This window comes from Myxocyprinus asiaticus, chromosome 32 (assembly GCF_019703515.2).
Source record: "Myxocyprinus asiaticus isolate MX2 ecotype Aquarium Trade chromosome 32, UBuf_Myxa_2, whole genome shotgun sequence".
Taxonomy (NCBI): Eukaryota; Metazoa; Chordata; class Actinopteri; order Cypriniformes; family Catostomidae; genus Myxocyprinus; species Myxocyprinus asiaticus.
In genome coordinates this window covers 21,933,680-21,946,265 of record NC_059375.1, presented here as the reverse complement: position 1 = coordinate 21,946,265, position 12,586 = coordinate 21,933,680, and the positions used below count along the sequence as shown (strand labels likewise).

General features: G+C 37.9%; 1 protein-coding gene across 4 annotated transcripts in view; it reads right to left on the bottom strand.

Moving 5' to 3' along the window:
- LOC127423390 (caskin-2-like) overlaps positions 1 to 12,586 on the bottom strand; it is a 61,609-nt gene that overhangs the window by 15,593 nt on the left and 33,430 nt on the right. For 3 of the 4 annotated variants that reach the window (XM_051667643.1, XM_051667644.1, XM_051667645.1), the window contains 4 exons: positions 5,668 to 5,785; positions 4,163 to 4,333; positions 1,269 to 1,358; positions 222 to 337 (listed from right to left, as the gene is read on the bottom strand). In XM_051667643.1, the coding sequence (XP_051523603.1) occupies positions 222 to 337; positions 1,269 to 1,358; positions 4,163 to 4,333; positions 5,668 to 5,785 (495 nt within the window). The remainder of the gene's footprint in view (positions 1 to 221; positions 338 to 1,268; positions 1,359 to 4,162; positions 4,334 to 5,667; positions 5,786 to 12,586) is intronic. The other variant, XM_051667646.1, reaches the window with a different exon arrangement.

The window sequence follows — 12,586 nt, the reverse complement described above, 5'->3', positions numbered from 1 at the left end:
GGTAGCAGAGGTATTTGCAGAAGTTTCAAAAGTGGCACAGTCAGACAACCAAAAGATGTGGCTGGTTAGGACAAAAACTCTGATTAACATGGAAGATTATTCCTTTTGTTACTGCCTTACAATCACAGTAATAAATGCAAAGCTGCATTTAAACTGCAGTGTTTATTATGTTGTGTAATTAATGGCAATGAGACTGTAAAGGCGATGTGAGCAGGACTAACAGAAGCAGGTGACTGATGGGGTCCGTTGTGGAGAAAGTTTCCCTCAGTGCTCTGTCCACTGCCAGCACTGCGACTGCTGCCCATGCTGCCTGCACTGCCCACACTGTTCCTGTCTCCTAGTGAGACAAAGACAAACAAAGACAGAGAGAAAGAGATCATTGCGATATTTCACCTAATAATACTACAGTATATTGATATTCTAATGGCAATGATCAGTATTTGTACTTACATTTTCAAATTACTATTTTCAGAAAAAGACCAGAGCACAACTCAGATCAAGTGTGTGAGAAAATAAAATGTACTGCAGCATAAGGTCAATGAACACTCAATTGTTTATATTCAATCAAAATGAAAACTCAGAATGAACTAAGAATGTAAGTCTATAAATTGTATCACTTCTATGGATCTCTGAACAGATCCTCCATACAGACTGCAAGGTTATCTGTGTAATGATAAAGACAATGGAAACAAGATGTGCTATTCCCTCACATGTTTTTTTATTTACTGGCACTGGTCTATTTCCCTTCTATTGCTCTATAATGAAGTAAAGAATGACGTTTACCACTAGTTGCACGAAGCACAGAAGTCCAATGAAGATGAATGAAAAACAAGTGAGTAAAAACTCGCAATGTATCACAGTTTTGAGTTGCAATACACTAAGTACACTACATTATTGTGTCATAACCAAGATATCAATATAATACTGTACTGCCAGGTGCCTGCTGATTCCCACCCCTTGTAATAAATCAAGAGGGATAGATTCTAAATGGTAACAAATATGAGGAGCTAGTAGGAGCACAAAGGAACACTGAGGAGGACTAGTGTGAATTAATTAACACACAATGGCAAGCTGATGGTAGGCTGGCAAACAAACAATGGACAAATATAGCCTAAGGAAACAGGGACTGTGTGAAACAGCTCGGTGAAAACCTCAATTTCAGACTTGGTGTGCAGGATTTTGGAACAACAGACAGTCGTGGGGATGAGAAAAATGGCTGAGGAAATGCTGAGGACAAACAGGGGCCTGGGGAAACGGGCAACTCTTACCATCAAGAGAGGTCCTGAGGACCCAAATATCCTCTGGCTCTTTGGGACTAGCTGGCTTACATGGGGCACTGGGACTGTCGGGAAGTGGACCTAGCAAACACAAACACTTTAAAGGGCCAGAGGGGGAAACTGAGGTTTCTGAATCTCATACCAGAGATCACATGAGTTTGGACTGGTTAGTTTTAAAATTGGAGAATAAAAAAATAAAATAAAAAAACTGGGGTCTACAGTGGCCCTAAAAAGTATTTAGACACTTAAATTTCCTCACCTTCATTTCATCCCAGATGTGTATGACTTTCTTTCTTCTGCTGAACACAAACAAAGATGTTTAGGAGAATATCTCAGCTCTGTAGTTGGAGGACTAAGAAAGTGAATGGGTACTAACATTTTGAAGCTCCAAAATGCACAAATGCAATATGATAAATGTGGGTGTGAAACAGATCAATTTTTAAGTCTGTTTTTACCATATATTCTCCTCCCTGCCCAGTAGAGGAGTGTGAAAGTGAAAGGGGAGATTGATAGAAAAGAAGAACTTAATTATTGATCTATCACTTATAAGCATACAGATTTAACCACTGGAGTCATATGGATTACTTTTATGCTTCCTTTATGTGCATTTTGGAGCTTCAAAATGTTGGTACCCATTTGCTTTGTATGGACTTACAGAGCTGAGATATTCTTCTAAAAATCTTTGTTTGTGTTCTGCTGAAGAAAGAAAGTCATACACGTCTGGGATGGCATGAGGGTAATTAAATGATGAGAGATTTTTCATTTTTGGGTGAACTATATATTAAATGTAAGTCACACTTACAAAAGTGCCTGAATGTCATGGCATTAAATAACAAAATATCAAATCAAATGTTATCTGCTAACAAATGATACTAGAGCTTCAATATTTTGACCCATTTATCAATAACTGGCCACAAAGTGATATTATATTCGCACAGGAGTTTGAGCAGAATAACCACAAAGGAACTTCATCACATTAACAGAAGACATGTAAAATGTAACAATACTTTTGTCAGCATTTTGAACAATATAGGCCTATCTATTGTTTTATAATTTGAAGCCAGCTAACTCTGGTTTTTTAGATGTCTTGTTTGAAAAGTTTGCTTGTGCTATTTTTCTTTAAATATACATTTTTAAATATTTCTTTATCTTTCTCTAAAATAAATTTGGTTTGATATTTTGATATATAATGCAAAGACATTTATACAACTTTTAGTGTTGCTAAGGTGTCCAACACAGGGGATCACCTATTATCACTTATTAACAATGGATAGTTACAATGGATAAAACTGTAGTTTCTGTTGTACAACACTAAGGGTGAATGGTCTGGGAGGCAGAAAGTCTGTAATCTCAATTTATCCTAAGCTTCACCTGACCCTTTTCCTCACAACTCCCGCAACTGATATATCATGTGTGTGTTTGTTTTTTATGCTCTAATACAGGGGTCGGCAACCTATGGCACACATGCCAGCATTGGCACGCAGAGGGGTAATCACTGGCAAGCCAGCAATGACGAGAGAGGAGTAGACTATTTTATTTATATCAATTCGAACCTGCATTCCAATCTACATCTTGATGTAATCCTTCCTCATGATCACGCAGTGTGTTTTCATGAGCTGAATGAGAGACTAAACAAAAATGTAAAATGTGGTGAGTCTGCAGTATACCCAACAGACTTGTGCAGCGCGTGCAAGCCATTCGCACATCATGAGCCAGCAGAGCTTCACTTTCGGTTAATCGCGAGAGTAAACATGCTGCTTTGCTTCAGTCAGGCTGTGCGGATAACAGCCTATATTCCGTGTTTCATTTGCTTTTTTTTTGCTTTCAGAATAACACGTGATGTAATAAGGAAAACACCACTGTTAATTCTTGAGATTTCCAACCCAGCATGCAGGTACAGCCCCCTTAAACCATGGTCACACTCAGAATTACATTAAATGATAAAAGAGAAAACATAACCCCACAACGTGGGGTTCAAAAATCTTTTCAAGTCTATTAAAAATATAAATTAATCCTGGAAAAAAAGTTTTAGGATTTTGCAGGTGCGATTCACCGAAAAGGGCTAAATAGTTGATCGGCTTGTGATGTGTGAATGGCTTGCACACACAGCGTGAGACTTATCACACTTTAATAGTATTTATCCTCCCATTCAGCTCATGAAAACACACTGCGTGATCATGAGGAAGGATTACATCAAGATTTAAATTGGAATGCAGGTGCGAAAACTTTATATAAATAAAATAGCCTGCTATTCTCTCACTGTTGCTTGTGTGAAATGATTACCCCTCTGTGTGATTTTGAAAAATATACATTCATAATATAAGAAATATTTAAGATTCCACACAATTTCATGATCAGTAATCAAATAAGAAAATTTGTGACATTACATACAGACTGCAAAGTTATCTGTGTAATGATAAAGACACTGGAAACAAGCTGTGCTAATCCCTCACATTTTTTTATTTACTGGCACTGGTCTATTTCCCTTCAATTGCTCTATAATGAAGTAAAGAATGATGTTTACCACTAGTTGCACAAAAAACAGAAGTCCAATGAAGATGAATGATAAACAAGTGAGTAAAAATTCGCAATGTATCACAGTTTTCACTTAAACTGTTATGCTGATAATATCATTTGGAATGAAAATGATTAAATTAGAAAAATGCAAAATAGACATTGCCATTGATCAGGAAAACAAAAAATGGCACTCCATGTCAAAAAGGTTGCCGACCCCTGCTCTAATAGATTTAAGTTTGAATGCCGTCTTGAGATGAGATTGTGTGTGTGTGTGTGTGTGTGTGTGTGTGTATGTGTGTGTGTATGTGTGTGTGTGTGTGTGTATGTGTGTATAATTTGATTCATGCCTATGAGTCTTTTCACGCTACCTGGGTGCTGATCCAGCCCGTTCTGTTGAGTCAGGACAGGACGGGTGGATGAGTATAGGGTGTAGGAGTCATCTGTGTGAGAGGTGGGATTAGAACTGTGTGGGGGCAGGACCCTGGATAGAATGTGATGTTTCTGGATAGGCAGTGAGGCCTGCCGGGAGAGAACACCCCCTATAGACACAACACGGAAACACAAATGAGGCACTATGGAAATACAAATTAATTATGAAAGATGATACAAGAAATGAAATGAGACTTTCTCTGAAATGCCTCAATCATGTAACATTTAAATTAGAGGTCCTCAACTAGTGGGTTGCAACCCAAAAATGGGTCAGTTCTGATAGGGTCACAATGCTGAAACAATGCTGAATGCAAATAAAATGGAACTAACCACATATTCATGCATAGTTACAGTATGATGGAAAAATAAATATGCATATCATCTTTTTAAAGGGTGGAGAAAACACTTCCCATATCTTTTGTTGTTGACGTCAAAGTTCTGATCAAACTCAGTATTACAATATTTTGGTGCACTTGATGGCAAGTAAAATGTACAGTATTTTGCCCAGTGTATTTTCCATGCATTAAAGTAAATCACACTTTTGTTTATGCATTTACAAAAATTGGAATATTAGGTCTATGCAGTCCATATATTATTAATAAATGTTATGATTTATGATTGTATGAATTTAAGGACGTTTTTGTTTACTTTTTTACAATAAACAATTTTGATACTGTGTTGGGTCGCCATTTGATGTCTAATGTAAAATCTGGGTCCTGAACCAAAACCAGTTTATAATTTCTGATCTAAATAAATAAAAAATAATAATAATAATAAATAAAAAACACTGAAAAACAATAAAAGTAACAATTAAAAAGACAAGGATGTTTACAAAAAAAATTATAAACTGGATGGAAGAATAGCTGCCCAGCACGATGATGGTTGGGTCTTGATCCGAAGGGACTGGCTGTTTTGCCTTCATCATCTCCTCTCCAGCAGTATTGAGGCTAATTTCGTGTGAGCAGCAGGATGTTAAAGCAATGACATGGCAGAGTGCTGAGTCCGCCACTGTGCTCACTCTCTCACACAGGAAAAACCCCAGTATCATTTCAGGAAAAGATTTTCTATTTAGGCACTAGCAATCTAAGGCCTGCTTCCCCTTTCATGGAGACACAGGGCTATAAAGCTGATCCGACTGCCTCCAATTTGTTCCTGTTAATCCCATTAGAGTGTGTGTCTGTGTGTGCCTTTATCAATGGACTACATGTCCACAATTCTAAAGGAATTTATGAGAACTGCACTTCTTGAGTATGCACAATTTAAATATGTGCAGTGAGGTTTAAAAGTATTGAGTCCACATTGAAAATCTTGGATTAAAAATCTGATTTCAATCTGGAAATAAACAGATTTTTCAATCCTATAACATTCTGTAAAACATGTTTTAATTGTGTAAAAATTAAGATTCTGCAGTTTGAGTAATAAAACACACATATATACAAAATACCTGATCTGCGACTAATGACCTCTATGATGGAGGGAGGGAAGTATCCCACACGATCAGTACCTCTCTGACTGTCGTGGATGTGCCCTTTCCAACGTCCATCCATGTGCTGCTCTAAGACCTGAAACAGACCAATAAGATGACAGGATTTCCAGGGCACACTGCTCTTTCAAAATAAAGTTACTTTCAGTGATTTGAGTGACCTTCTTAAACCCTTTTTAAGAACTCAATAGTTAATGGGACATCATTTATTTTTAGATAAGGGATTATAAATAATTTCACAGCCTTTAATTTAATTATAGCCTGCTTTGCACCCTATACAATTCAAAGCCAAGTGATCTGTGTGTCATCCAGTTTTAAATAAGTCTTTAAACCTTTTTCCCTAACCTCATGGCCAAGCCTGTGATCCTTTCCTTATATGACTCACCAATGTGATGAATAAAGTCAGTTGGCATTCCACACATAACAGAGAGAACATGTATAGCAATGAAAGACACATGGTCAATCTCGCTGACAGAGAATTGTATTTAGTATAAAACCTTGTGTGTGGCTCGTGCTAAGAAGAGCATAAATATGAGATAATGAACAATGTTTATCATAACGCAGTACTGACCACAAAATGTGTCAAAATGATCCCTTCCCAGATGTAAACTATAATTGCAGTAAGCTTGAATCACATTACAGAGGAAATCAGCAATCAGTGATCTATCTGAATCCTCATTGTAAACGAGCGATGAGGGTTTGTGCTTCTTCAAATAACATCTATTGTATATAATTGAATATGTAACCTCCGTAACACAGTATTAAGGTTATTTAGAGATATGATGCATCATGCATCAGATCAACGCATGGTGAATAGACCTATGCTGACTATGCCATCTGTTGTTCAAACTTTTTGTTGGTCAAAATTGAGAGAAATTGATAAATCTAACTCTATATGTTATATCGCGATTCATTTTTCAAATCCACAATAAAAAAAAGCATCACATTTTTGTATCGTGGCACGATATATCATTACACCCCTACTAGAAAACTGCCATTTCCACCAGCATAACATAACCAAAAAACTTCTCTCACCCTCATGTTAATCCAAACCCGTATGACTTTCTTTCTTATGTAAACACAAAAGGAAACGATTTAAAAAATATATCTGTCTGCTCAGTACATTGGCCGTGTATAGTTCCTTATTTTTAAGGGTGAAAAGTACCCAAAGTATCATAAAAGTAGTTCATACAACTCATATTCCAAGTCTTCTTAAGGCATATGATTGGTTTTAGTGAGGAAACAATCCAAAATTGAAGCCATTTTTTAGTTAAATTTCGACAAACGCTGCTCACGAGTGCTGTGAGAGGAGCTCATTTCACAGTGGGACATGTGTTCACACAAAAACCTGTGATGTTTTTAGCGCTAAACAATGCATGTTCTAGTGTGAGCACAAGAAAGAAAGTCATACGGGTTTGAAACAACATGATGGTATGGAATGATTTGAATAGGAGTTCATATTTATCTTCTCATGGTATTAGTCATTGAGTTTTGTGTTAATTAGGTTCTAGGAAGGGAAATAAGAAGTTGCAGAAAATATCTGCTAGCTTTTAAAAACATTTTACCCAAAAGACATCTCTCTGTAGATATAGCCTGCTGTATGTTTCTGTAATGTCCCAATGTTCACAAAAGCACAGTTGTGTTTTATGCTAGCAGAAATTGCAGCCTACAGCTATCCAGACAGACCGAGTGTGAACAATGACCTTGCATACATGTGGCACTGCACCTCAGGCTTCACACTACAGAACAGACACTGAACATAAACAAGCCTTTGAGTGGGGGTAGAAGCACACTATATTGAAAATAGAATGAATCAACACTACTACAGCACAAACAACTCAAGCTACACTTCATTCACTTGAGTGAGACATCAAAAGCTGATTGACAAGGATCTGTTGCAGCATGCTGGACTGCAGCTAAATTGTTCTCTGTGGGAACACCAAATTACCATCCTCACTAATTTACTCAACTGCTAATTTTTATGTTCAGAACATGATTGTATCAGTTAGAGATATTTTATATGAAACTGTGTTTTGTCTTCAATCTTAATGAATATTAAAAGCTCTAAAACAGCTACCTCTATCTGTACTGTTTTTCCATACGCCTACACAAGTGTTTCTAAACCTTTTTGTCTTCCGTACCCCATAGCTCCATCAATAAGGCTGAAGTACCCATTCATTGACACCAAACCATAAATGTGTTCCTTTTAACTTACACATAAAAGGATATTAATTAAAATTATTAAAATTACCATTCTTACAATGGTTCACTTTGCAGCTAGAACCTCTTTGATACATATGAAAGGCTAAGTCCATAAAATGTGGGTAAAGTTATTAAATTATTACAATATTGAAGATTTGCAATTAGTTCAGTATCTGTTTTTCCCATAGGCTGGATATGAATGACATCTGCACAAATAGACAAATTTGTTTTCTTCCCTTTAAAAGACTTTCACTGCAAAATGACTCAAATTTCAAGTTGTTTCTCACTGAAACTTATCATATGTCTCCAGAAGACTTGAAATGTGACGCATGAAATGTCCTATTTAGTTCAGTTAGGAAGCTCTAAATGGCGCAGGCCAATAGGTCCAGTTCCCGACACACCTCTCTAAGTAACCCAATAAGGTATTTACACCCATCTGTCAAAATATTAAACTAGTCATCAGCTTCAACTACAGGTCCAGCAGTGCAGTCTTGCATTGCATTCAGTGCAGTCTTGTGTAGAATTCACATGCTGACTTCCTCTGTCTTCACTGATTTCATCTCCTTTTTGCATTTCTCCTTTGAGGAGAAATGTCTCACCTCAAATTTTCAAGCCAGAAGAGGCTATGTTCTGGTCAATTCAGGGGGTTAACAAGATATCTGCAATGAGATCAAGGAATCCCTACCCGCAGACACGAAGGGAAAAGTCAATCTTTCGGATAAAACACAGCTGAGTGATCACCTCGCCCCAAAAGCGTGTTTCCATAGCGGACTGGCCAATTACCAGAATCCTGGAGGATTTATTTACCAGGAAAATATCTCCATCAACCAGTTTGTCCCACGAAGTATTGTTAGAATTATTTTTGTCCTCTCAAGAAACTCCAGCTCCGACTACAACTCAGCCAATGCATGCCCATACCAAAGCCAAGGCAAAGCGCAAACACCTCAGTGCTGGTATGTACCATGACATGTATCTATTCCTCCAGCTAAAAAGTGAAAACCTGACACACCTTCAAATCAGTGGTTCTCAAACAGTGTGCCGGTGTGCCATGGAATTTGCAGAGCTCCAGCATTTGCCAGTGAAAATTAATGCGTGCGAATTTGGACACTTATTTGGCTGCACCGGTGCGAGTAACAGCTGATCTTACACCCAAAGTTATGAACTTATTATTGCAACCTACAATCAGAATAAAAACTCCCTGATGCATCTTGCATCATATACCAAGTACATTTAAAAAAGGCACGTTAGTTAGTTATGCATTCAAAGCGCCGTTTTCTCAGTCTCACATGGCTGTGAGCGCTCTCCTCTTCTCACTTTCACGTGCACGCATCAACCGAGAAATGACGGACAGCGTTTTGAATAATTAATTATTAATGGATGATGTCTTAACCTCGCACTCAAACGCAAGTTTCTGAGAAAAATAGCGAGTCAAATAAAAATGCATGAATCCATTAAATGCGCGATACCAGTAAACAGCATGTCAGTGTCCTTGTCTAACTCAAAGTGATAAGCAAAATCGCAAACATAAAAAAATAACCATGAAATGTCACTCTAACAATAAGAACCTCTTTGCACAACTGCGAGAGGTATTCTGCTTCTAACGGAGGTGCGCATTATAACATTGTAACCATGCACTGCCAGAGAGCAAAAACCTATTAAAACTGCATATCCTGTTGAAATGTTCACACTTTATAATGAGACTACCAAGATGCTGCATGGCATTGCGCTTATGCAAATTCCAGGTCAATGCAAGTTCCAAAAAATAAACAAACATTGTTTTATAATCATCATATTATTTTTATCCATAATTATTCTTTTGCATTTTTTCCTAAATAAAAATGTTTGTGTAGAGCCCTGATTTGTCCTTACAACCTAAATAACCTTTTTCAAATATTCCATGAAATTTGTGTAGTACATTTTTTTATATATATTTTTTTTAAGTGTTTAACTGTTTAAAACAGTTTATTTATCATTTATGATGCATCATTGTATTTTGAGGAAAAAACAGTGTGCCTTGGAAATGTAATATTTACAAAGATGTGCCTTGGTACAAAAATGTTTGAGAACCACTGCTTCAAATCATGATCCAGTCATCGCAACAATAATGGCAATGAAAGAATCCATAGACAATCTGGATTGTAATGCTCGAAAATCCCCACACGCAGCCTTCCTCGGCTTGCCACGTTGCCACTCCTGCTTTCCCAATAGATCCCTCGTAATGTCAAAAATGACCTCACTCAGCGTTTTGCTTTGGCTTCAGTTATCCTGGCTTCTGTCTACAGTTAACCATTCATCCCTTCTGCACCAGCAATACTGCATACCCTTTGCCAGATATTAGCAGGAAACAACATTAATTTAATACAAAATTTACTGTACTCTTCTAGATTTATAGATAGGTGCAAAGTGGATTGTGGCGATGTCTCTGTCGCTCTGAAAGAGTGTGACCCCAGGCTTTCTAAAAGTCTCACCTTAGCAGAATGTAATGTTTCCTTTGGAGTGTACAGTATAGGGATACAATCTGTAAAATGTTTCCTGAGAGGCGTGTTGAACTGGACACCTACCATACAATCATATCAGATTATGCCCTCACATACCACAAAACACTAGAGTACCAAAAGTCCTTTTCAACTAAGCTGCCCTTTACATTCAATGTTTTAATTTGAGGCTTGACTGGGCCATGGTTGATCTGGAATTCATAAGTAGGCACTTCACAGTTCACCAAGCTATCTCCTGTCCTATCTGCGGTTCCTTCGCGAATTTTGCAAAACTGTGCCCTAGAACAGTGTTTCAAACAGCACAGGATCAACTTGCATTGTCTTCTATTCCTGAGCCCAGAACCAAGCCTTTCTCTCTTTACATTCAAGAGGGTCTTAATGTTCCTGTACAAAACCGGACCATGAAAATTAATAAATATCCTTCCAATCCAATCAATGTGCAAGAACTCTCAAAAAAATGTATCTAGGCATCCTAATCAATGTTTCATTAACTTTCAAATTTCTGGTCTCTTACAAGGTTCTCTAGCTGGTCTTTGCTTCATCCCCTCCTCCTGTCACATATAAAAAAATCAGCACTTGAGCCCAATGTAGTTTTGTAGATAGGCCTAGGCCTAGTACACAGGTAGACAGACCTAATTCAAAAGGAGGTGGAGAAGGGCTACTTAACTGGCTCCTTATTTACTAATTCTCCATTCTCTGCATTCTCCATTTAATAATCAATCCCTTAGGTCTTGCTACGAGGAAATATATCTGGTAAAAAATGCCTCATTATACATCTATCTGCTCCCCACAATAGTTCAGTTCCTAGCATTAACAGTCTCATTCCCTCTGGCATTTTCTTCTTGTCCTATGCTTCAGTAATCCATGCCATTAAATTTATTAAAACAGGTGGCAAAGGTGCTTGGATAGGGAAAGCCAACATCACAGATGCCTTGAAAACCATGCCTCTCCATCCATCCTAATGGCATTTTTTGGAGTCAAGTGTCGGTCAAAATTATACTTTGCCATCCGGCTAGCTTTTGGTTGCATAATATTCTACAGTTCTTCGGCACTCTATCAGAAGCGCTTTGCTGGATCCTCCTCAATTAACATAAATAACTCTTGTTTTACACCTGTTAGACGATTTTTTTGTGGTCGATTTTCCGAGATCCCCGCCAGACTGAGGTATTTCTACTTTAAGGTCTGTTTTCCTTATACTTGGCGTGCCCCTCTCTGAAGAAAAAACAATCGGTCCTACCACTTCATTAGAGTTCCTAAGAATTAACCTTGACAGTGGCTGTGCCTCGTTTGGAAGGCTGCATGCTAGGTAGGATGCGTCCTTTGAAGGCTGCAGTATACCCAGTGTCCTCCTTTAAAAAAGCCTCATTTAAACGAGACGGCCTTCGTAGGACAAACGAAAACGGAACGTAACATGGTTGCTATGACAGCACGCCACTCTTTAATAAGCACAAGCGCTTTGAGTGAGAAGGGAACAAAGTCCCTCTGGAAGGAAATGTATGAGGTACATTTTAGGAGAGTTATAATGATGTAAAGAGAAAAGAAAATAGATTTTACAGGTGTACTTTTAGTCTAATACTTTATTTTAATTATATATTAATATAATAATACATATTATATATTCTGCACCCATCTACAGAGGTACTTTAACATTCCTTGCGTTTGAACATCATATTTACAGGCAAATTGGCGTCATTTTTTTTAGACATTTCCATTGAAGCAAAGAATTGTGGGTTATGAGTGCCCACAAAGGATACACCTCATGCATCCTCCGAATTCCCGTGAAAGAAGGTCGCATTCGAAGGCTGAATTCGAAGTGTCGAATGAAAGTGTCTGAAACGAGACAGCCTCGATGATGTTTGCGGCCGACAAATGCAACCTCCAGAGGACGCATCCTTCCAAACGAGACACAGCCAGTGTATGGTAGCCTCTCTTCCTCTTGCCCGCATTAGTCAATGCATGTCCTCTTTTGTTTCCGCAAAATCTTTATCTAAGCACAACTTACTTTCTCTGTTACGGCACCTACATTTTGCCACGCAAATTATTCCTCACTGGCGCGCTTTTATCTACAGACTTCTCAAGCTGTTTACATCTGTTCCAAACCTTCAAGACCCCGTAATTCTTGATCAAGGCTGCCAGTCCTTTAAATGATTGAACAGTTTATCTTTTTTCTACAATGACTACTT